The sequence below is a fragment of the Rhincodon typus genome, chromosome 17, assembly GCF_021869965.1.
Source record: "Rhincodon typus isolate 14 chromosome 17, sRhiTyp1.1, whole genome shotgun sequence".
NCBI lineage: Eukaryota > Metazoa > Chordata > Chondrichthyes > Orectolobiformes > Rhincodontidae > Rhincodon > Rhincodon typus.
In genome coordinates, this window is record NC_063348.1 from 269,164 (window position 1) to 296,089 (window position 26,926).

General features: G+C 43.6%; 1 protein-coding gene across 8 annotated transcripts in view; it reads right to left on the reverse strand.

Annotated features, from left to right (window-relative positions):
* Positions 1-26,926, reverse strand: part of celf1 (cugbp, Elav-like family member 1) — a 91,297-nt gene that overhangs the window by 47,270 nt on the left and 17,101 nt on the right. For 4 of the 8 annotated variants that reach the window (XM_048606942.1, XM_048606937.1, XM_048606941.1 and 1 more), the window contains 4 exons: positions 7,569-7,756; positions 5,639-5,721; positions 1,728-1,776; positions 1,246-1,380 (listed from right to left, as the gene is read on the reverse strand). In XM_048606942.1, coding sequence (XP_048462899.1) covers positions 1,246-1,380; positions 1,728-1,776; positions 5,639-5,721; positions 7,569-7,746 — 445 coding nt within the window. In that variant the 5' untranslated portion in view covers positions 7,747-7,756. Of the gene's footprint in view, positions 1-1,245; positions 1,381-1,727; positions 1,777-5,638; positions 5,722-7,568; positions 7,757-16,896; positions 16,982-26,926 lie in introns of all 8 variants that reach the window. The other 4 variants (XM_048606944.1, XM_048606943.1, XM_048606940.1 and 1 more) reach the window with 2 other exon arrangements.

Genomic DNA, 26,926 nt, shown 5'->3' on the forward strand with positions numbered 1-26,926 from the left:
TGTCCTCCACTTCTCTGGCATCTCCCCTGCAACCAGAGAGGAATTAAAAATTTGAGTCAAGGCCTTTGTAATTTCCTCCCTTACCTCCCACAGCAGCTTGGGATACAACTCATCCGGGCCTGGGGAATTTGTCCACTTTTAAGCCTGGCAAATATCTCTCCACTCCCTGTATCACTCTGCTCAAGAGCCTCAGTCCCTCTTCCAGAATTCTCCCAATTGAAGACAGAAGTGAAGTACTCATTTAACACCCTACCAATGTCCTCCAGTTCCTCTCACAGACATTCCCTTGGTAGCTAATGGACCCTACTCTTCCTCTGGGTTATCCTCTTCCTCTGGGTTATCCTCTTCCTCTGGGTTATCCTCTTCCTCTTGATATACTTACACAATATTCTATGATTCCTCTTAAAATTTTAGTCAGTTTTTTTTCCATACCCCTCTTTGCTCATCTAAATGCCTTAAGATTCTTCCCACCCCCACACTTTCTAAACTCCACTGAGGTTTCCTCTGATTTGCTGCCTCTGTACCTACTCAAAAAAAACCCTCTTTTTCTTCCTACCAGTCCTGAATATTCTGAAACATCCAAGATTCTCTGGGCTTACTGCTCCTATATTTCAGTATTACGGGAACTTGTTAAGCCTGCACTCTCCCCATTTCTTTTTTGAACATCCCCCACTCTTCATCTGTAGATTTTCCCACAAGTAGCTGTTCCTAGTTTACTTTGGCCAGATTCTGCCTGATAATAAAATCTGCCTTACCCCAATCCAAGACCGTTTTTTGCAGACCAGCTTTCTCCTTTTCTATAACAAACTTAAAACGTTGAGTGTTGTGATCACTAAAATGCTCCCTAATGCTAACACTCACACCCCGCCAGACACACTTCCCACATGCTGCCCTGTCCACGCACAAAGTACACTACCCCAGAGACAGCCTCTCTCGAATCTCTTTTTTTTAAATCCTCTATCAGATCTCCATCAACATCAAGAGAGGGAACGTGCGTTGGGGCAGCAGTGATCCCACGAGCACACTGACTGGAGACCATCAGAGCACAATATTTACCCTTCAACCATGAGAAAGAATTATCCAGTCTTTAGCTCCTGGTGATCTGGAAATTCCAAATTCTAATTGCAGCCATCGACCAGCCATTCTCCCATGTGCCTCCAACACAAATGCCCACCTTCTCCCTGTATCCCACAACATCACTTCCTTAGCACAACCCTCGAGCCCTGAAACATTGGTTCCACTGACCTCGACTCAGTCCGTCTGGACCCCGCAATATTCGACATTCTTCTATCTGTCCAAATGGTGAAAACATGACACGGACATCATTCTCATTGCACTTCTTGGAAATCATCCCAACAAACAGCTTTCTGTCCTCCACTGCTGCAATGAAACAAGGGGATTATTTTAGCAACAGTAACGGATGTAGAAAGGCACATACACTAACTCTCCCAGTGCCACAAATTACAGCTTAGTTCCTGGAATTATGAGTGTAAAAGAGATGATTTGATTGAGGGTTGCAAGAAAAGTGAGAGTACATCTGGAAAGAAACTATTCTTACATGCCTGACACAAGGGGACACGGTCTAAAAATTTGACACAGACCTTCAGGAGTGAAATTCAGAAACACTGCTAATATGACCAATGGCAAGTGTATGCAATTCGATCTGAACAGATCGAAGGGGGCAGGTTGCTGAGGGGTATAGTTTCCTGAGATGAGGACTAACTCACCATTATTCTTCTCACTATCAGCTGGTTTCATCTGTATAGGATGGTGCATCTGGAGATAGAGATAGAAAACAATGGATCAATCAATGCCATTCAAGGGTAATCCTGCGCTGACATAACGCTCGGTATATCTGTGCCCAGGGCTCAAGTTAAAAAAAATTCAAGCTGACAATCCAGTGGTATACTGAGGGCATGCCACACTGTCAGAGAGTCAGTGCTGAGGGACCAACACACTGTTAGAGGGTCAGTGCTGAAGGAGTATCGCACTGTGAGATGGTCAGTACTGAGGGAGCCCCATATTGCCAGAGGATCAGTTAAGAGACAGCACTGCACTGTAACCAGAGCATGGAAGGGTCAAGAGATGGGTGAACAAGGAGAGCCAAGATCAAGATTTATTCCAAAAGGGGGAAAAACTTTAACAAAGTGACAGCAAGAGCAAATTAGAAGGATAACTACTCTGATGGGAATAAATCAAAAAGACAAAATAATAAATCCTTTGTTAGGATTATCGAATTTTCCTTTGAAGCCAGAATAAGTACAGAATAAGCACAAGATCAGAGGAGAGCACAGGAGTGAACTGAATGTTTATTAGACCTTTCAAAGAGCAGTCTCTGTGCTCTTTTGCTCATGTCTCTAACAACGTTCTTCCATAGGTTACGAGTGAATCTGTATCTATTACTCAATCAGGCAGTGCATGCCAAACTTTAACCTCAGGAAGCCTCTACTACTTCCAATGATCCCCTTAAATCTATGCCCTCCCATTAACAACCATTCAAATGTCTGAAACGATCTCTTTCATTTACTCTATCTAAACCCTCCACTATTTTCATAACCTCCACCAAATCTCTTCGAATTTAAACAGGTAGTTTACAGCACACAAGACCACTCACCAAGTGTAACTGTGCCATCCGATTAAGTTAATCAATTAAATCTCTCATTCCGGGTCTGCCATAAAGTGCCATGCCTACAAAGGTTGATCTATTTGTTCACAGTTGTGAATGTCTCTGGCTGGGCTAGCATTTATTGCCCATTCTCAATTGCCCACAGTCAACCACATTTGCTGTGAGTCTGGAGTCATAGGTAGCAGAAACCCTAAAGGCCTTTCATAAATCATGCAGGGTTTTATGACAATCAACTGCGGTTACACAGAATCATAAAACCCTACAACGCAGAAAGAAGCCATTCAGCCATTAAGTACACACCAACCTTCTGAAGAGCATCCCACTCTATCCCTGTAACTCCATATTTAGTGTGGCTAATCCACCAGCCTGCACATTTCTGAACACTATGGGGCAATTTAGCATGGCCAATCCACCTAACCCACACTTCTTTGGACTGTGGGAGGAAACTGAAGCACCCAGAGGAAACCCATGCAGACACGGCGAGAACGTGCAAACTCCACCCAGACAGTCATCAAAGGCTGAAAATCAAATCAGGGTCCCTGGCGCTGTGAGGCAGCAGTGCTAACCACTAAGCCACCATGCTACCGATACGGTGGGGTTCAAACCCATGTTCCCAGAACATTAGCCTGGGGTTCGGGATTACCAGCCCAGTTTGAAATATGACAGTCTGTTGTCTACACCAGCTTTTGGGGCAGTGAGTTCCACATTCTCCCACAACTTCTACATGGAGACACTCATTAATTCCTTCAAACAGAAGCTCAAAATACTTGCCATTTGGTTCTTGACCTCTCTACTGGAAATAGATCATTTCTATCTATTTTGTCAGGCTCCCTGAATGTTAATTTTAAAATTTCAGTTGTAGACATCTCAATTTTATTCCCCTCAGCCCCCTTTGTTCCAAAGAATCCACCCCAGCTATTCAAATCTTCAACTCTTCCTTGATCACTAAACTTCTCCTCATGGATGCATCCTTGCAAACTTTGCATTCCTGTCCTTCTACGTTCATCTACCTGTAACACAGCGGCCAGACTGCACACAGTGCTCAGTCTGCAGTCTGATTAGCATTCTACAATAACTTCCTCGCTCTTAACACACTCAATCATGGCATTTTTGGAAAATATTCCATAAAACTTCTTAACCATTTGGTTCAGATACTTTCAGGGATCTATGGATACATAATTCCAGGTCCCTCTGTTCCTTCACACCTCCATATTCTCCCATTAACTATGCATCACTTTGCCTTGTTGCCCTTTCCATTTGCACCATCTCACACTTTCTACATGGAACTTCACTTGTTATGTCTGTCTCTCCGCCCGGGCCATCAAGACCTGTCTGCAGTCTCTAGGGACCCCTCCTCAACATCAGTCAATTTTTTTTTGTTGACCAGAGGGTCTGTTTCCATGCTGTACACTCTATGGCTCTATGAGTAATAACATTTTAACAATGCTCCTTAAATTCAAACCTAAACCATTGATTTACATTAAAACAATTTATACACTAAAATCCCACTGGAAATATTTTCCATTCACAAAACAGAGTTCTTGACACAGAGTGGTGGGCACGTGGCATACGCTGCCGGCAGTGGTCATGGAGTCAGATACATTAGAGACATTTAAGCAACTCTTAAGTAGGCACGTAGATGATAGTATAATGTAGGGTATTGCAGGGTAGGTTGATCTTAGTAGGATAACAGGTCAGCACAACATCGTGGGCCGAAGGGCCTATACTGAGCTGTACTGTTCTATGTTCTATGTTCTATGTATGTTTAAAAACATCAATCAACTATTAGCCTTCACTTCTGACTCTGATCCAATTTTGGATTCAAACTGCCACTTACTCATGGATCTTTGAGCTTTGACTTTTGTAATCACTCCGCCACGTGGGATCTTGACTGAGGCCCCACTGAAATCCATGCAAACCTCAGTTACGCTCATCCACACATTCCTCAAATTCAATCAAGTTTAATCAAATGCAAATTTCTGTTATCAAACTCATGGAGACAGTTCCTTGAGTGGACCTACCTTTTTCCGGGCTACCCTTCTGCTCCTTAGAAATGTACAAAATACCTAAGAGACTTTCCTTAACTCTGTTTGTCAAAGACAGGTCATAACCCCTTTTAGCCCTCATAATTCCTTGTTTGAGTTCTTTTCTGCTATCTTTGCATTCTGTCTTCAGTTTCCTAAACCTTACGTATGCCTCATTTTTGACTAAGCTCTCAATTCCTCTGGTCATCCAAGGTTCCCAAATCTTGCCATCATTATCCTAATACTTTGCTTCTTTGGCCAATCACCTTCAATTTGTGCCCTCTGGTTCTCCATTCTTCTACTAATGGGAAGAGTTTCTACCTATTTATACAAGAATTTTGAATAGCTCAACCAAATGTCCCCTCAGCCTTTTCTTAGCCAAGGAAAACAGTCTCAACTTGTCAAATCTGCCCTTACAAATAAAGCTCCTCATTCCTGATACCATTCTCATGAATCTTTTTTGCACCGTCTCCAATGCCTGCACACCTTCGTGAAATTGAGTGTCCGGCACTGCACCTAATCCTCCTATATGTTAACATAACCACTTTGCTTTTGTATTGTGTCACTAATGACATAACCCAGGATGCTGTACATCTTATTAGCCACACTTCCAAGCTGTCCTCCCAGTTTCTATCTGCCTCCCCACCTCTTTTGAGTTGTACCATTCATTATAAGTTGAATCTTTGCATTCTTCCCACGAAAATGAATCAATTCACATCGCTCTGCCTTAAATTTCATCAGCCATTACCTGCCTGTTCCATTAATTTGCCCTTTTGACTTTTAACACGTTCCTCCTCACAGTTGACAAAATATTGAAGTTTCTTCTAATTTGCAAATTCTGAAACTGTGCCCTGTACACCAAGTCCAGGCCACTAATACGTGCTAAGATGAGTAAAGATCCTAACACCAATACCTGGGGAAGTTGGGAGAGCTGTAGATGTTAATCCATTCAGAATATTCAAAGCTGAATCGGCATGCACATACTCACCCCAGGCAGAATCTTCATATTGTGAAGAGCGTTTTGTGCTTCCAGTGCTGCCTTACGAGTATAAAATGTTACAAAGCAACAACCTAAAAAGAAAGGCATAGAGTCAACAGTAGGAAAGTTTCCCTTCCCTTGTGACCCTCCTCACCTGCGCTAGCACTGATTGATCCTTGACGACCCAGTTTCCCCTCTAGGTGTTGTGAACGGGCCAAGTCCTAGAAAACTAGCAGTGTCCCATTTGCCACTTCATCCTGTCCCAGACTGACATAAGCCTGTACAACTAGACTCTTAGATCAGGTGCTAACTCCTCCTTCCACACACCATGAAAGCTGCAGCTGCTATACCAGCCATTCAGCAACCGCAGATTCCTCACCAAATGCATCAGCACCATCCCTTAGGAGGGATCCAGAGCACAAAGCTATTTCAGCCATTACACTCAGTGGTCAGCAACACTCAATGCCCACCTCTCTTCTCCAGTCCTCCTCCCTGATCTGAAATTTATTACATTCCTTCGTAATGATGTAAGGACATAACAAACAGTTATGTAGACGTAAGTGCATTTGGATTTCCAAAAAGCAAACAATAAGGTACCACTTAAAAGATTCATACACAAGGTAATCCCTGGTGTTTGGGGTGATCTATTTTCTGGTCTGGCTAATCAACAGGTACAGTCAAGATAAAAGGTTGTTTAAATTGCAATGATTAGAGTGCCACGGGAATAAGTGCTGTAGCCCTAACTATTTCTGATCTGTATTAACGGCTGAACGAAGACACCAATAGCATTGTAAACAAATTTGTTGGCAATGTAATGATAAGGAAAAACTATATAGATAGGTTCAGTGAATGGGCAAAAATTTGACAAATTGGACTATAATTTGGGAAAATGAGAAGCTGTTCAGTTTGACAGGAAGACCAGGAAAGCAAAATATTATTTCAATGGAGAGAAACTGAAGAATGGTGCACTGCAGAGGGATCTGGGTGTCCTTGTTCATCAGTCAAAGTTAGCATGTAGGCATACCAGTTAATTAGGAAGGTGAATGGAATGTTGGCCTTTACTGCAAGGGGAATACAGTATAAAAGTAAAAAAAGTCTTGCCACAACTGCACAGGTCATTGATGAGAATGCACCAAGAGTACAGAGTACTCCTTAAAGAGGGATAATACTTCCACTGGAAGTAGATCAAAGTTCACTCAGGTGTTTCCTATAATGGAGGGTTGGTCTTGTAAGGAAAGGTTGGGCCTGTATTCATTGGAGTTTTGAAGAATGAGAGCTGATCTTATTTGAACATCCTGAGGGGCTGTTTGACAGGGTGGATGCTGAAAGGATGTTTCCCCCTAGTGGGAGTACCTCAAACTAGGGGATACAGTTTCAACAGAAAGGGTCTCACATTTAAGACAGGGATGAGCAAGAATTCTTCTGCCAGGCAGTTGTTCTTCTGTGAAATCCTCTTCCCAGACAACACTGAATTTATTCAAGACTGAATATTTTTGGGGGGTGATGGAGGCGGTCAAGGCCAATAATTAGATCAGATATGATCTTACTGAGACCAAATAGGCTGAAGGGTAAACGGCCCACTCCTGCTCCTACTTTTTATTTTTTAGGCGGCAAGATTAAGACATTTGATTGTATTCCTAAATTGCCATTGGCATCAATACTCAGAACAAGGAGGATCCCAGAATGTCACAAGTTAAGGGGGCACCACAAGCAAGCACAGTATGAGAGCTTTGGGCTCCTAATAGCCCAGCCTCTGCGCGTGGATAAACCAACCACAAGGCAGTATTGCAATTTGCTCTTTACGAGGAAAAAATGCAACTATTGAACCACAAAACACACTGCGTGGAGTTGAACCTTGTATTCATTGAACAGCCTCCCAGACACCTTGTGTTGGAAGGCAAGTGCTGAAGACCAGACGCAGCAGGTTGGGCAAGCTCACCTTTACTCTGAGGGGGATTCTGACTCCTGTCTCGAAGCACATTGATTTCATATACAGCGCCATACTGTTCAAAGAGTTCTTTCAGTTCCTTCTCTGACCAAGACCGTGGAATCTGACCGACAAACATCTTGATGGAGTCGATGTCGGGCTGGTCGGAGTGATCCAGAGACCCATTCATCTTCTTTGATCTAGGCAAAGCAGAAGTGGCATCATGGTAAGAAATCACAGACCAACAGATGTGAGGAAGCATTAGGTTGTGCTGGGTTACAGACAGCAGTGAGGAGATGGGGCTACAAGACAGCACAGGCCTCACTGCCTTTCAGCAGCCTCTCCGGCAGCAAGCCAATGATCACTTAATTAACTGCTCCCTGGCTAAGTCTTGAGCACACCTTTCACCAATCTTTACATAGATGATTTGGAGTTGGTGTGTCAAAATTTTCAGATGACACTAAGGTGAGTGGTAGAGCAAAGTGTGCAGAAGACACAAAGTCTGCAGAGGGATATAGATAGTCTAAGTGAGTGGGCAAAGATCTGGCAGACGGAGTACAATGTTGATAAGTGTGAGGTCGTCCATTTTGGTAGGAATAACAGCAAAATGGACTAATGTTTTAAATGGTAAAAAATTGCAGCACGCTGCTGTGCAGAGGGACTTGGGTGTCCTTGTGCACGAATCGCTAAAAGTACGATTGCAGGTGCAGCAGGTAATTAAAAAGGCAAATGGAATTTTTTTCTGCCATTGCTCGAGGGATGGAGTTTAAAAACAGGGAAGCTATGCTGCAGCTGTATAGGGTCCTGGTGAGGCCACACCTGGAGTACTGTGTGCAGTTTTGGTCTCCTTACTTGAGAAGAGATATACTAGCACTGGAGGGGGTGCAGAGGAGATTCACTCGGTTGATTCCAGAGTTGAGAGGATTGGATTATGAGGAGAGACTGAGTAGACTGGGATTATACTCATTGGAATTCAGAAGAATGAGGGGAGATCTTACAGAAACATATAAGATTATGAAGGGAATAGATAAGGTGGAGGCAGGGAGGTTGTTTCTGCTAGCAGGTGAAACTAGGACTAGAGGGCATCGCCTCAAAATAAAGGGCAGCAGATGTAGGACTGAGGTCAGGAGGAACTTCTTCACCCAAAGGGTTGTGAATCTGTGGAATTCCCTGCCCAGTGAAGCGGTTGAAGCTACCTCACTGAATGTTTTTAAGGCGAGGCTAGATAAATTTTTGAACAGTAAACGAATTAAGGGTTATGGTGAGTGGGCGGGTAAGTGGAGCTGAGTCTCAAAAAGATCAGCCATGATCTTATTAAATGGCGGGGCAGACTAGAGGGGCCAGATGGCCTACTCCTGCTCCTAGTCCTTATGTTCTTATGTAATCGAAAACTCCGAAGTTTCAGGTCATGATACTCATGTCAAATCCCCTCCAACATACCTCCTGTCAAGACAGACAGTTTTTGGGCAATCCTGACTCCTGACCATAGAATCATAGAGTACAGAAGAGATCCTTCAGTCCATTGAGTCTGTGCCACCAAAAACATTATACAACTGCACTAGTCCCACTTTCCCATGCTAAGCCCACAGCCTTGAATGCTACAACATTTCAATTGCTCATCCAAGTACTTTTTAAATGTTGTGAGGATTCCTGCTTCAACTACTCTTTCAGGTAGTGTACTCCAGATTCCTACCACCCTCTGGGTGAAAAAGCTTTTCCTCAAATCTGCCCGAAATCTCTTGTCTTTCACTTGAAAATTATGCCCCTCATGCTTGTCCACCAAGGCACAAGACAGGAGCATGATGGAGCACTCCACAGATGCCAGGATGTGTGTAGCTTGAACAACACAAGAAGTTGACACTATCCAAGGCCAGGCAGCTGATTGACAGCCACAACCTCCATTCCCTCCACCATCAACGCTCAGTTGCAGCAGCGTATACCAACTACAAGAATGATTGCAGAAATTTATCCAGGGTCTTTAGACAGCACCTTCTAAACCAACAACAATACCTTGAGAAGGATTAGGACAGCAGATCCACCACCTGCAAGTCTCTCTCCAAGCCACTCGCCATCCTGACTTGGAAATATATCACCCTTCTATCAAAATGTGGTGTTTCTCCCAAGTATCTGTTGCCTTTGCTCTTCTAGACAGAAGTGATCATGGGTTTGGTAGGTGCTGTCTAAGGATACTTGGTGAACTTGTGCAGTGCAGACAGTACACAGTGCTCCCTGAGTCCCAGTGGTGGGGAGATAATGTTTGTGGATGTGGTGCCAATCAAGAAGGCTATTTTGTCCTTGATGGTATCAAGCTTCTTGGATGTTTTCGGAGTTGCACTCCTCCAGGAGTGGGGAGTATTCCATCACACTCCTGATTTGTGTCTTGTAGATGGTGGGCAGGCCTTGGGGAGTCAGGAGATGTGTCACTGCAGTATTACTAGCCTCTGAGCTGCTCTTGTAGCCATTGTATTTATGTTGTAGTCCAATTCAGTTTCTGGTCAATGGTAACCTCCACGATGTTGATAGTGGGAAATTCAGTGATGGTAACACCGTTAAATGTCAAGGGGCAGTGGTTAGATCATCTCTTACTGGTGATGGCCATTGCCTGGCATTTGTGTGGCATGAATGTTACTTGCCACTTTCCAAGCCCCAAGCTGAAATACTGTCCAGATCTTGTTGCCTTTGAACACGGACCAGTTCGGTATCTGGGGTGTCACAAACGGTGCGGATCATTTTGCAATCGTCAACAAGCATCCGCACTCTGACCTTATGATAGAGGGAAGGTCATTGCTGAAGGAGCTGAGATGACCAAACTTCAACCACAATCACCTTCCTTTGTGCTAGGTATGACTCCAAATAGGAGAGACATTTCCCCTAATATCTATTGGTTCTAGTTTTGCTAGGGCTCCTTGATGTCAAGGACTATTTTCTCATACCTCATTTCTGGAATTCACCGGCAGAGTTTTTATTTTGTCAGGTAGATTCCAGTGCTGTAGCTGTACACAAACAGTTTTCCTAAGGGAGCAGCAAGTTCTGGAACATGGGTCTTCAGCACTATTGCTGAAATGTTGTCATGGCCCATAGCCTTTGCAGTATCTAGTGCTTCCAGCCATTTCTTGGCATCACGTTAAATGAACTGAATTAGAGTCATCAAAATCTGTAGAAAAAGGCCTTTTGGCCCATTGTGTTCATGCTGGTCAAAAACAACCACCTACTATAATCCCAGTTTCCAGCATGAGTCTTGTATGCTTTGTCATTACAAATGCATATCTAAAAACTTAGGAAATGTTATGAGAACATCTGCCTCCACCACCCTTAGAAGCAGTGAGTCCCTGATTACCACCACCCTCTGGCTGAAAAAGTTTTTCCTCACACTTTCTCTAAACCTTCTGCCTTATACCTTCATTCTATGCCCTCTGGTCAGTGATCCCTCCATTAAACGAGAGAAGTTCCTACCTATGCCCCTCCTAATCTTCGACATCTCAATCGTGTCTCCTCTCAATCTCCTCTGCTCTTAGGTAAACAATCCTAGACGGTCCAATCCCTCTTCATAACTGAAACACTCCAGGCCAAGGAACATCCTGGTAAACCTCCTCTGCACCTCAGGTTAATAGGGTAGTTAAGAACACTTGCCTTCATTAGTCATAGCATAAATTTAAGAGCAGGGAGGACATGTTGGAGCTGTACAGAACTTTGATTCGGCTCCAATTGGATTACTGTGCATAATTCTGGTCACGACACTATTGGCAGGATTTGATTGCATTGGAGGGGCTGCAAAGGAGATTCACCAGGATGTTACCAGAGATGAAACATTTCAGGTATGAAGAGAGGCTGGATATGCATGGATTTTCTTCTTTGGAACAGATAAGTTTGGAGTAGAGGTGAATGAGGGTGGCAGCTGTTCCCCTTAGTTGAAGGGTCAAGGCGGCATGATTTCAAAGCAGAAGGCAAAAGCTTTAGAGGGGATTTGAGGAAAACTTTTCTTACCCAGTGGGTTGTGGGGGTCTGAAATGCATTGACTGAGGGTAGTTGAGGTGGGAAACCTTAGCTTTTAAAAAGTACTTGGACGAGCGCTTGAAGTGTCATAACATTCAGGCCAATGGGAAAGTGGAATAGTGTACGCAGTAGCATATTTTTAGTGATACAGACTTGATGGAACGAAGGCCACCTCCACTGCTTCACATCCCTTTTATAATGTGGACTCCAGAACTGCACACAGTACTCTAGCTGTGGCCTAATCAATAACTTATATAGTCCCAGCATAAGCTCCCTGCTCTTACAACTCTATGTCTCAACTAATAATATCCCATATGCTTTACTTCCCCATCTGTCCTGATACCTTAAAAGAACCTTTGTACATGCACACTCTCATCATGTATTCCCTTGCCTCATTTATCCTGCCCAAGTGCATCACCTCACATTTATCCAGATTAAATCCCATATACCACCAAACAACTCATCTGACCAGCTCATACATTCTCTTGCAGTCTAAGGCTGTCTTCTTCACTATCTACCACCCTACCAATTTTTGTATCATCTGCAAACTTACTGACCAATCCTCCTACATTCAGTGTAAACCATTTAAATGTACTATAAACAGCAAGAGCCCTAACTTTGACCCCTGTGGAACACCACTGGACACAGACATCCAGAGGGAAAAGCAGCCCTCAACTATCACCATATCACTCAGCCAATTGAGGATCTATTTGCCAGATTTCCTGGAATCCCATGGGCTCTTACCATTGTTATCAGTCTCCCATGCGGGGCCTTATCAAAAGCCCTGCAGAAGACCAAGTAGATGACATCAAAAGCACTGTCCTCATCTGCATACCTGGTCACTTCTTCAAAAAAATTCAAGTTAGTCAGACATCACCTACCCTTAACAAAACCATGCTGGCTGTTCTTGATTAATCCCCACCCCTCCAAATGCAGATTCGTTCTGTCACTCAGAATTGCTTCAAAGTTTCCGCATCACTGAGGTTAGACTGAACAGCCTGTAGTTCCCTTGCTTCCTTCTTGAATAATGGTATCACATTAGCTGTCGTTCATTCTCTTCTTGTGGCTTGAGAAGAATTGAAAATTTTTTATGCACCCCTGCTATTTCCTCCCTTGCCTCACCCAACAACCTGGGATACATTTCATTTGGCTCTGGAGATTTATCTAGTTTTAAGCCTGCCAGATGACTCAAAACCTCTCTCTGTTATGTTAATTTCTTTAATTGTATCATAGACCTCATCCCTGATTTCTATACCAATATCTTTATTGGAACATGTCAACACATCTGCCTTATTCGTCAGACTCCAAACATTAAAAGCATTATGCTGTTTGGCATGCAAATAATTCTGTTCTGTACGATCAACAGGTTGACACCTCCTTTGTGACCATGCCTGGTGCTCCTCCTGACGTGCCCTCCTGCACTCTTCACTGAATTGCAGTTGGTCCCTTGGTTTGATGGCAAGGATAGAGTGGGGGGGAATATACCAGGCCATGAATTTCCAGATTGCATTAGAGTATGATTCTGCTGCTACTGATGGCCCACAGTGCCTCATGAACGCCAAGTCTTGAGCTGCTAGATCTGTTTGAAGTCTACTCCATTTAGCAAGGTGACAGCCCCACACAACACAATGGAGGGTATTCGCAATGTGAAGGCAGGACTTTGTCTCCACAAGGCCTGTGCAATGGTCACTCTTAGATCATGGACATATACATCTGCAGGTGGCAGACTGGTGAGGGTGAGGTCAAGTATGTTTTTCCTTCTTGTTGGCTCCCTCACTACCTACCGCAGACGAAGTCTAACAACAACGCCTTTTCGGACCTGACCAACTTGATCAGCAGCACTGCTGCCTAGCCACTCTTGGTGGTGGACATCAAAATCTCCCACTCAGAGTTGATTCAGTACTCTTGCCACCCTCAGTGCATCCTCCAAGTGTTGCTCAACATAGAGGGGTATTGATTCAGCAGCCAAGGGGAGGCAGTTTGTGGTAATCAGCTGGAGGCTTCCATGATGTGATACCATGAAACTTCACGGAGTCTGGAGTCAATATTGAGAATTCCCAGAACAACTTTCTCCTTACTGTATGTCACTGTAGCACAGCCTCTGCTGGGCCTTTACATGGCTTATGAAAATTATTATGGGTAACCTTAATACACAGATCGAGCAAATGAAACAAGTAACAATGCCAGAGAGGAATTATTCCTGGGGTATGTAAGAGATGGCTTTCTGGATCAATACATTAAGGGACTAACCAAAGAACAAGCCATCCTAGATGAGATATCGTGTCAATTACTCCTTTCTCATTATAATCTAACTGTGCAAGGCCCTTTAGAGCAAAGTGACTGCAGTATGATAGAATTCTTCATAAAGATGGAGAATGAGATAGTTGACTCTGAGACAAGGGTCTTGAATCTAAATAGAGGAAATTATGATGTTATGAGGTGCAAACCGGCTATGACAAATTGGGAAAGGTTACTTTGAACAGCTCAGGACGAACTCAAACAATTGTTTACTCCTGTCTGGTTCAAAAATCAAGTGAGAAACGTGGCCTGAGCATGGCTAACAAGGGAAAATAGGGATAATATTCAATCCAAGGAAGAGGCAGACAAATTGACCATTAAAAAGCAGCAGACCTGAAGACTGGGAGCAGTTTACATTTCAGCACAGGAGACCAAAGGGATTGATTAAGAGTGGGATAATAAATTACATGGATAAATTTGCAAGGAACATGCAAACTGTTTGTATAAACTTCTATAGGTATGTGAAGAGAAAAAGCTTAGTGAAGAGAAATGTAGATCCCTTACAGTGAGGAACAGGAGCAAAGAGATGGTATAACAACTAAATATATATTTTGATTCTGTCTTTACAAAGGAGGAGACAAATGGTGGGGATCAGAGGGTTTAGCGAGAGAGAGAAGAAATGAGCATTAGCAGGGAAATGGAATCTAGGGAAACAGATGGAATTAAAGGCCAACAAATCCCCAGTTCCTGACAATTTATATCTCAGTACTTAAGGAAATGGTCCCAGAAATACTGAAATGAGTTGGTGGTTATTCTTTAAGATTCCATAGACTCTGAACAGTTCCTATGGGCTGGAGGGTAGCAAGTGTAGCCCCAGTATTTAAAAAGGTAAGAGAAGATGGAATTATAGACGAGTTAGCCTTACTGGTAGGGAAAATGCTACAGAGTCCATTATAAGAGAATTAATAGCAGAGCACTTGGAAAAGAGTGACAGAATCCAACAGAGTCAACACGATCAGGGTTTAAATGAAGATTTGTAACTCGGGCGCTGGTTATTAGATGTTGGTGTGTTCGCTGAGCTGGGAGGTTTGGTAGCAGACATTTTGTTCCCTCTCTAAGTGCAGCCACGTTAAGACAGCAACTGACCAGGGTTAAAAACCCAATAGATACCATGGACAGGACGAATGTAGTTTACAGGATACCATGCGGAGACTGCACAAAACACTAGGTGGGACAAACAGGCAGACAACTAGCAACCCGCATCCACGAACACCAGTTAGCAATTAAACGACACGACCAGATGTCCTTGGTTTCAATACACACAGACGAGATAAAACATCACTTTCAACTGGGGCAACACTACTATCATAAGACAAGTCAAACAGAGGACATCCAGGGAATTCTTGGAGGCTTGGTATTCATCCATGGACTCCATCAACAAACATTTTGAATTAGACCCAATATACCAACCATTACAATGCACAACCGGAACCAGCACCTACCAGAAGCAGCAAAAACCAGACCATATAAATTTGAACCGGCACAAGACAACAGCACTTCAGAGGAGGCTCCACAGCACTGAGGATGTCACCTCGTAAGGGGATGAAACATCTGCTATCAAACCTCCCAGCTCGGCAAGCACACCAACATCTAAAGTCAACGTGGATTGTAGATGACGAAAGTACACTCGACAAATCTACTGAAATTTTGCGAGGATGTAACTAGGAGAGTTGGTAAGAGAGAACTAGTGGACGTGGTTTACTTGGATTTTCAGAAGGATTTCGATAAGGTCCCACATAAGAGATTAATCTGTAAAACTAAAGCACGTGGGATTGGGGTACTGTACCAATATGGATAGAGAACTGGTTGGCAGACAGGAAATAAAGAGTAGGATTAAATAGGGCAGTTTACAAGTAGCAGCCAGTGACTAATGGAGTACAGCAGAGTGAAGTGCAGAGTGAAGTTTTCCACAATATGCATTAATGATTTTGATGAGGGAATTAGATGTAATGTCTCCAAATTTGCCGATGGTGCAAAACTGGGTGGGCGAGTGAACTGATAGGAGGTTGGCAAGGTGCATCAGTGTGAGTTGGACAAGTTGAGTGAGTAAGCAAATGCATAACAGATGAAGTATGTGGATAAATTTGAGATATCCACTTTTGTAGCAAAAACAGGAAGGCAGATTATCTGACTGGCAATAGATTAGGAAAGGGGGGAGGTACAACGGAACCTGGGTAACTTTCCACACCCATCAAAGGAAACATACAGGTGCAGCAAGCAGTGAAGGTTGCAAATGCTGCGTTGGCATTCACAGCAAGAGAATTAGAGTGCAAGTACAGGAATGTGTTGCAGCAATTACCAATAGTGAGATCACGCAGTTTTGAGTCTCATCCGAGGCAGGATTTTCTGGGTATATAGGACGTTCACCAGACTGATTTCTGGAATGGCAGAGCTGACGTACAAAGAGACACTGGATTGGTTAGATCTATATTCACTGGAATTTTGAAGAACAAGGGGGGAGAATCTCATTGAAACCAATAAGATCTAAAAGAACTAGACAAAGTAAATGCACAAAAGACCAAGGGGTGCAGAGACAGGGGTCACAGTTTAAGGATACAGAGTAGGCCATTGAGGACTGAGATGAGGAGAAATCTCTTCACCCAGAGAAATGAAATCTCTCCCACACCAGGTAGTTGGAGCCAGGCAGAGCGCAGGCTCGAGCACAAGCGCAGGCAGAGCACATGCATGAGGGCACAGGGTCTGAAGGAAAGTGCAAGCAAGGATTGTATAAACCGCGGGTGAAAGGGTGCAACAATCATGCAGAGGGGAAGGGTGTGCAGGCAATACAGTGAGCAAGCGATGGGGCAAGGGTTTGGGCAGAGTGAGTGAGAGCTGTGCAGAAGGCAAGCGAGTAAGATAACCAGGTGGATAGTTAGCAAAAGAATGCAGGGACCGTACAGAGAACAGAGAATAAGCATTCAAGTTTGAGTGTCAGAGGATCGGAGGCAGAATGATCGAATGCTGGCAAAGCTCGTCCATGGTAAAAGCTTATCATAGAGCCCTAACAGCATGAGCCACAAACTGCACAGAAGCTGGGCTTTGTACTCACACGGAATTGGAACTCAGGGTGCAGTGGTCCACCATCATCTCCGGTAAGAAGTCCAGTTTGAAGGAAGACATTATCAAAGGCAAAGCTGAGGGCAGTAACAGGATAAGGCCCACAAGTTTTCAAAATGGGAACAATAAAAATGCTTTTTCTTTTAAAAAACTCTGCAGACAAATGGAGACAGGTGCAGCAGGCTAGGGCACAGCTCACACATAAGAGTGTGTGTGTGCACTTGAGACCTCAGACCACAGCAGCTGGAGAACGGGGGAGGGGCGGGGGGCAAAGCTGAGATTTGTAGGACCTGGAAGACACGTAAGGGACAGCTCAGACTGAACAAACACACTGCAGCAGGTTGGAGCAGCAACTGGGTGAAGCGGGAGGCAATGTAGCACATACAGTCTCACCCTGACACAATAGAAACTGCTGAGCCATCAGGGCCTTTGTAGAATGTACAACCATAGCAGTATGAAGTGCAGTGTCAGGCAGATCCAATGTCAGATTGATCACGATATGGTCGCTTGATGTTTGGGAATAAAAGCTGGCTGGTCATTTTAATTCACTGTTAATGTCAGTCAGCCTGACATCAGCACAGTGCTAAGTTGTTTTCTATGAAGCTGGATGCGTGGTTGAGGGTAATCAGGCCCTGAATAAGGCTGGCAGGTATGCTGATAATGGGCTCACAGCAACAGCAAATGCCTACAAACAAAATGGTCCTCCCAAAGACAAGATGGTGGGGACAGGGAGTAAGTGGTCCCTAGTGACACCATGGGAGAAGAGGAAAGATTGAGTTATATTGAGCTGTAGTTTGAGCTAAGCTGGAGTTTTAGGGTACAAACCAGCATTGAACGAGGTGCATACAGTCACCAGAGGGGGATTGAAATAGCATGCCACGTAAACATAAATCAGTGTCATGCTGAGACGTTGGTAAGTATCAAAGGCACTATCAAAGATAAGATGTTGTACTGAAGCCTTGGTTGATGTCCCAGCTCGATGCATCATAATCAAGAGCAAAGTTAGCAACTGTACCTTTGTCCCTTCATCTAAGTCATTTCCATAAATTTAAAGAGTTGCAGTCCTAATACTGATCTCTGTGGCACACCACCGTACCAAGCAAAAGACAAGCATTTATGCTTTTCTCCTGTGAGCTAAGCAACCTTCTATCCATGCAAATGTTATACCCTACACCATGAGCAGTGTTCCTCCTCCCAGCTTACAAGCAGAAATTGAAACATGAGAACCGAGTACAGAAAGCAGCACTGTGCTGGCCTGAGGAAGCGGAAGAGTTTCTGTAGGACTGTTTGGAATTGGTGGATTGGTCCATATTCAAGAACTCAGCGGACAACCTAAATGATTACGCCACTACTGTTACAGATTTCATTGGCAAGTGCGTAGAAGACTGCGTGCTAAAGAAGTTAATCTGAACATTCCCCAACCGGAAATCAAAGAAGAACCAAGAGATCCATTATCTATTGAAGTCCATGTGGTATTTAAGTCGGATGACCCTGATCTTTGCAGGAAATCCAGACACGACCTGCATAAGGCCATTAGAGATGTCAAGAGGCAATATGGACTAAGGTAGAGACCCAAACCAATCACACAGACACCCGTCATTTGTGGCAAAGCCTACATGACATAATGGGCTACAAAGCAAATAGCAGACAAAAATACATCTCTCTGATGCGCTCAATGCATTTTACGCTCGTTTTGAACAGAAGGTCAGTGAAACAGTGTCACCTGCCCCCACAGCCTCAGACACACCTGTTCACTCAGTCACTGCTGCAGACATCAGATCAGCCTATTTGACAGGGATCCCTTGAAAAGTGAGCCCCCAACCATGTACTCAATCCTGCGCATATCAGCTGGCAGAAGTATTCGCTGACATCTTTAACCTCTTCTTACTACGATCTGAAGTCTCCACTTCTTCAAGAAGACCACCACCATCCCAGTACCAAAGAGATGTCATGCGGTGTGCCTCAATGACTACCTCCCAGCGGCTCTGATCTCCACAATTATGATGTGCTTTTGAGGGGTTAGTCATGGCCCATATCAACACTAGCCTCCAAGCCTGCCTTGGTCCCTTGCAATTTGCCTACCGTTGCAACAGGTCTACAGCAAACACCATCTCCCTGGCCCTACACTCATCCCTGAAACATCTAGGTAACATGGATACCCACGTCAGGATCCTATTTATTGACTACAGCTCTGCCTTCAATACTATAATTTTAACTAAACTAATTTCCAAACTCCGACACCTAGGTCTCTGCTCCGTCCTCTGCAACTGGATCCTCAACTTCCTGGCCCACAAACCGCAATCTCTAAGAACAGGCAACACCACTTCCTCCACAATAATCCACAACACTGGCATCCCGGACTCAGCTGTGGACTCAGCCCCTTATCATATACCCTGTGCAATCATGACTGTGTGGCCAAATTTTATCCGAACTCTATCTACAAGTTCACTAATGACACCAGAGACATAGGCCAGATCTCAATGACGAGACAGAATACAGGAAAGAGATAAATATCTACAAGATGCATTGCAGAAATTCACCAAAGATCCTCAGACAGCACCTTCCAAACCCACGACCTCTTCGATCTAGAAGGACAAGGGCAGCAGATATATGGGAACACCACCACCTCCAAGTTCCCCTCCAAGCCACTAAACATCCTGACTTGGAAATATATCGTCGTTCCTTCACTGTCGCTGGGTCAAAGTCCTGGAATTCCCTCCCTAATAGCATTGTTGGGTCAACCCAAAGCAGAAGGAATGCAGCAGTTCAAGAAGGCAGCTCACCACCACCTTCTCAATGGCAACTAGGGATGGGCAAGAAATGCTGGCCAGCCAGCGATGCCCACATCCCACAAAAAATGAATCGAACAAAAAAATGCTTGTCGGCATGGTGTAAAGATAATCTCTCCCTCAATGTCAGCAAAACAAAGAGCTGGTCACTGACATCTGGAAGCAAGGCTGAGGGCATGCCCCTGCTTACATCAATGGGGCTGAGGTGGAGATGGTCTGGAGTGTCAAGATCCTAGGGGTGATAACCACCCAACAATCTGTCCTGGTCCACCACATTGATGCAATGGTCAAGAAAGCACAATAACACCTGTACTTCCTCAGGAAGTTAAGGAAATTCGGCATGTCCACCAGGACTTACCAATTCTTATAGATGCCCCATAGAAAACATCCTATCCGGGTGCATCGTGGCTTGGTATGGCAACTGCTCTGCCCAAGACTGTAAGAAACCATAGAGAGTTGTGAACACAGCCCAGCCCATTACACAAGCCAACCTTCCATCCATTGACTCAATCCACACTTCTCACTGCCTCAGGAAGGCAGCAGCATAATCGAAGACCCCTCCCACCTCGGTTATAATGTCTTCCAACCTCTCCTGTCGAGCAGAAGATAAAAAAAGTTTAAACACAAGTACCAACACATTCAAGAACAGCTTCTTCCCTGCTATTAGTCTTCTGAATGGACCTCTCAAATTTTAAATTTAATGTTGATCTTGCTCTCTGTGCGCCTGCGCTGCAGCCGTAACATTGTATTCCTCACCGTCCTGTTACCCTTACGCACTTTATATGGTATGATCTGCCTGTACTGCACACAAACAAACTTTTCATTGTACCTGGGTATATGTGACAACAACAAATCAAAACAAATCAAATCAAAGAGCTTTAATTTTCCACAACAACCTTTACTACTGCAACTGATCATATGCCTAGTGGAAATCTTAATTACACAACATCTATTCTGCATTGATCATTTCAAGGAACTCCAATAAATTAGTTAAACATGATTTCCTTTCACAAAACTATGTGAACAATACAAGATCTAGCAGACCAGACACACTGGACGGCACCAGAATGTGATGTCCTAAGAAATTACACAAAGGATATTCAGTAAGTTCTTCGTCAAGAGTACCCAATCGACTTTTCCACACAATATGTACATGAAACCCCCTCCCTGCCCACCACAATCCTGACCATGATCATCATTGTACCTTTCTGGCAAGCTCACATTATTTCTTCCTTCATACGCTGTCCAACTGCCCTGTTACTACTCAGGGGCCTGTACACCACTTCCACAAGTGATTTCTTGCCTGTATCATTTCTCATCTCCACCCACACTACTTCCACATTCTAGTTTCCTGAACTTAAGTCATTCCTCTGTAATGTGATAATACCTGAATTAACTAACAGGGCCACTCTTTCATCTTTTCTAGCCTGCTGTACTTCCCAACTCTTCTGCATTCAGGATTCAGGTGCCAATCCAAGTCATCCTGCAGCTATGTCTCTACAATGACTATCAAATGATAGTTACCTGTGTCATCACATTGTCTGTTTTATTGTGGACATGACATGCTTAGAGACAGAGCATTTAGTTTCAAACTTCTATTCTTCCATTCTTTTTGTAACCCCTAAGTCACCTGTTAGCTTACTCTTAGATGTGCTCTTTCTATCACAGAATTTTACAGTACAGAAAGAGGTTATGCGACCCATCCTGTCTGGCAAAAAGAAGAACCTAGCTAGTTCCATTCTCCAGCCCTATCTCTGTAGTCCTCTAAATTCATCACTTAAAATATATATCCAGGTCTCTTTTGAAACGTCCTATGAATCCACCTCCACTACTCTCCCGGGCAGCACATTCCAAATCCTAACAGCTCTAAGACATTTCTTCTCATCTCACTACCAGGTCTCTGCTGACAATCTTGAAATTGTGATCCCTAACAACTAACATACCAACTAGTAAAAATAGAGCATTCTTCTTTTTCCTGTCAAAATTGTTCATTATTTTGAACACCTCAATAAGGTCACATCTTAATCTTCTCTGCTCCAAGGGAAATAAGCCCAATTTGTTTAACCTTTCCTTGTGTCTCAAATCCCTCATCCCTGTTATTGTTCTAGTAAATCTCCTTCAAACTCTCTCCAGGGCTTTAGCATCCTTCCTTAAATAAGGAGATCAGAACTGCACATAATATTCCGAATGGGGTTTGGCCAATAATTTGTAGAGGTGTACCATCACTTCCTTGCTTTTATAGTCTATGACTCTATTTATGAACCCAAGGATTCTATAAGCCTTGTTAACAACTGTTTCAACTTGACTGGCCATCTTCAGAGAACCATGCGCATGAACCTGGAGGTCCTTCGCCTCTTGTACTCCCCTCAAAGCTGTACTATTGAGCTTGTATTTGTCTGTCCGTGTTTCAGTTACCAAAATGCATTACCTCACATTTCTCTGCATTGCACTTCATCTCCCAGGTGTCTGCCCATTTGTCCAACCTGTCAATGACCCTCTGAAGTCCCTTAGCATCAACCTCACAATTCAATATTCTCCCTAGTATAGTATCATCTGCAAAATTAAGATATTTTGCCCTCAACTCCCATCTCCAAATCATTTATAGAAACCAGAAAAAGCAAGGGTCCAAACACCAATCCACAGGGGACACTACTTTCAACTCATCTCCAATCTGAGAAATGCCTACCTATACGTACCCTCTGTTTCTTATCCTTTAGCCAACTTCTAATCCATGCTGCCAAGGGCCAATCAATCCCAAACATTTCTAATTTACTAACATGCTATGTAGAACCATACCAAATGCTTTCTCAAAGTCCAAATATAGAACATCCACAGCACTACCCTCATCCACTGCCTGTGTCACCTCGTCAAAAGAACTCAATTAAATTTGTCAGACAAGATCTGCCCTTGACAAAGCCATGTTGACTGTCTAGCTTCTGAAGTGAATAACCTCACATTTATCCAAATTATACTGAATCTGCCATTGATTTGCCCACTCACTCAACCTGTCCAGATCATGCTGAAGGATCTCTGCATCCTCCTCACAGTTCACCCTCTCACCCAACTTGGTATCATCCGCAAACTTGGAGATGTTACATTTTGTTCCCTCATCCAAAGCGTTAATATATACTGTGAATAGCTGGGGTCCCAGCACTAAACCCTTTGGCACTACACTAGTTACTGCCTGCCAATTTGAAAAGGACCCATTAATTCCTACTCTTTGTTTGCTCTCTGCCAACCAGTTTCTGATCCACCTCAATACACTTCCCCCAATCCCACGCGATTTAATCTTGCACATTAATCTCCTATGTGGGACTTGGTCAAACGATTTCTGGAAGTCCAAATATACTACATTGACTGTCTCCCCCTTGTCAACTCTACTCATTACATCTTCATAGAATTCCAACAGATTTATCAAACATAATTTCCCCTTCATAAATCCATGCTGACTGTCTGATCCTGCCACTGCTTTCTAAATGCTCTGCTACAAAATCCTTGACAATGGATTCGAGAATTTTCCCCAATACCGATGTTAGGCTCACCGGTCTATAACTCCCTGCTTTCTCTCTACTTCCCTTTATGAATACTGGAGTGACATTAGCCACCCTCCAATCTGCAGGAACTGTTCCAGAGTGTATAGAATCCTGGAAGATGACCACCAACGCATCCACTATTTTTGGAACTACTTCCTTAAGTACTCTGGGATGTAAGTTATCAGGCCCTGGGGATTTATCGGCCCTCAATCCCAACAATTTTCCCAGCATAATTTCTCTACTAATATTGATCTCCCTCAGTTCTTCCCTCCCACAAAATCTTGCATTCTCCAACAATTCTGGTATCTAATTTGTGTCCTCTTTTATGAGGACAGAATCAAAGTATGTAATCAATTCCTCAGCCTTTTCTTTGTCCCCTATTATACATACCCCATTTCTGTTCGTAGGAGTCCTACATTTTTCTTTACCAATCTCTTTCTATTCACGTACCTATAGAAACTCTAAGCATCAGCTCTTATGTTCCCTGCAGGCTTACCTTCGTAATCTATTTTCCCCTTCTTAATCAAGCCCTTGGTCTTTCTTTGCTGAATTGTAAACTGCTCCCAATCCTCAGATTTACAATTTTTCTTGGCCAATCTGTATGCTTCTTACTCGGACCGGATACTATCTCCTATTTCCTTTGTAAGCTATGGATCGGCCCTCTCACCCATTTTGCTTTTGCGACACACAGGAATAGGCAGTTGTTGCAGTTCCCCCATGCAGGCTCAGTTGGCAGTTAAGGCAGCAAATGCTACTTAGCAATCATTTCACGAGAGCTATAATGCAACAGCATAGATGTACTACTGAGACTTTATGAGGCTCTGAACTGAATATACTTGGAATATTAAGAGTAGTTTTGGGCCCCATATTTAATGAAGCATGCTCTGGCACTGGAGGGGGTCCAGAGGAGGTTTACAAGAATGATTCTGGGAATGAAGGGTTCATCATATCAGGAGCGGTTGAGGACTGTGGGTCTATACTCGACGGAATTTAAAAGGATTTGGAGGGGTGGGGGGGGGCATCTGATTGAAACTTACAGAATTCTGAGAGCCCTCAATACAGTGGACATGGGGAAGCTCTTTCCACTACTAAGAGAGACCAGGACCAGCCTGCACAGCCTCAGAGTGAGGGGAGAACACTTTAGAGCTGAAATGAGGAGGAAGTTCTTCAGCCAGAGGGTGGTTAATCTGTTGAATTCACCCAGAGACAGCTGTGGAGATCAAATCATTGAGACTTAAGACAGAGGTAAATATGTTATTGATTAGTAAGGGGATCAAGGGTTATGGTTCAAGGCAGGAGAATAGGTTTGAGAAACAGTATTAGACATAATCAAAGGGTGGAGCAGACTCAAGGAGCCAAGTGGCATAATTCTGCTCCTACATCTTATGTCATGTACCCACTCTATCCATCACTAATATTTCTTGCTATATTTGAAGAACGCTTTATTTGTTTTAGTGTAGCCTGCAATCCTTTCCTCACACTTGCTCTTAGCCTCTCCTGCATTTGAGATACTCTTCCTGATTTCTGTTGTAATTATTATTCCAGTATGCATCATATGCCTCCTTTTGTTTCCTCGCTCTCTCATCAATATCCTGTTCTGTTACAACGGGTGTATCTTTTCTTATATTAGTACATGCCTCAATCACCTTGTCTCTACACCTAGATTCACCACAGCTCTCCACATTTGACCCTTGCCCCTACTAATTTAAACCCTCTCTACTTTCCCGTTACGGGGCACACAGGACACCAGCCCCAGCATTGTTCAGGTGAAGACTGTCCCAACAGTAATCAGCCCACTTTCCCCAGGTCTGATGACAGTGCTGCATGAACCAGAACCCACTTCACCACCCTTGTCTTTGAACCACCCGTTGCTCAAATCTTATTCATCATACGCCAATTTACATGTAGTTCAAGAAATCAACCACAGATTACGACCTTTCACGTTCAGCTTAATTTGGCATTGAGCTCCTCATACTGACTATGCAGAACCTCTTGCCTTTTCCTGTCTGTTACAACCACAACCACCTCCAACCATCACTGCAAGTCCTCTCCAGCCATTAGCAGATGTCCCAAATCTTGCAACTGTCTGGGTAACACTGTCGTCTGGACTCTTGCTCTTTGGTGCAGAGAACAGTTTAATCTCCCTCACTATAGTCCCTATTGTTACTACATTCCTTTTCGCTCCTCCCACTCAAATGTCTTCCACGATGTACCACAGCACCATGGTCAGCTTGCTTATCACCCTATACCCTGTACACTCATCCAAAGATGATGAAAGACTCTCCAATCTGTTGGACAATTGCCTCCAGCTTATAACTTCTAAGCCAAAGCTACTTAAGCTGTAAATACTTAACGCAGACATGTTTACCCTGGGTCATGCTTGCATCCAGGTACTCCCACATGCTTCAGCCTCACTATTTTGATGTGGCAAACAGCTGCGGCAACTTTGCTGAAGGCCATATTTAATAGACTACGATAGTAGCTTAATACTGATTTAATACAATAGGCCACCAAAACAATGCGAAGGCATGGGAGAGAAGATCTACACACAAATTTCAGGAAGGTGCAAAACTAACAGCAATATTGACAACAGGACCAACAATCTTAATACAGACTGAGTAAAACACAATAGCATGCCAGAGAAAATACACAACATAGACAAAAGGGTTTTCTTGAGGTGGGTGTGGGGGGGGGTGGTTGAGGAACAAATGCAGCTGATTTTAAAGTGATGAGCACAGTACTTGGATCAGTTACGGAAAAGCAGAAGGAAAAAGGTGACGAAACCTCACTGAAAGAGAGCTAAATTCGGTGATTCAAAAAAGGATCTGAAAATGGTGGACTGAAATCAAAAACTGGTCGGCAAAACAGTGGTTGACCAATGAGAGACTTTCAAACTGGACATGGTCCTTTAAGGGAAGGTAGACTCTCAAGGGGGAAAGAAAGTGCATCAAAAGCTCAATGTTTCTGGAAACAAACAACTGAGACAAGATACAGAAGTTTATGTAAGGTTCACAGAGGTGAGGACCAAATATATATATAAAACAAAGAGTTTGAAGATAATAGAGAGAGCATGAGAATAGATTATTGAGGAAGAAGAAAGGAAACCAGAAGTATTTTATCTATACAAAGAAAACATTAGGCAAATGTTGCTCAGGAGCTAAAAGGAGATTTCGTCGTGGAAAAGGGGTATGACTGAATTACAAAATTAATGGCAGCACAGTGGCTAGCACGGTTGCCTCACAGCACCAGGGACTTGGGTTTGATTCCAGCCTCAGGCAACCCGCTTTGTGGAGTTTGCACATTCTCCCTGTGTCTGCGTGGGTTTCCACCGGGTAGTCTGGTTTCCTTCCACGGTCTAAAGATGAGCAAGTTAGGTAGATCAGCCATGCTAAATTACCCATAGTGTTCAAGGATGTATAGGATTAGGTACGTTAGCCATGGGAAATGCATGGTTACAGGGATAGGGTAGGGGGAAAAGGTCTGGGTGAGATGCACTTTGAAGGGTTGGTGTGGACTAGTTGGGCCGAATGGCCTGTCCCACGCTATGGGGATTCTATAATCTATGATTAAAAAAATGCTTTGCATCAGTCTCCCTTAAGACAGAGAATGTTGCCAATGTCATGGGAAAGGAGAGGGATAATATTCCAAACTAATACACCTAGCAACATAACAGAAAAAACTCAAGGTGACAACAGTGGAG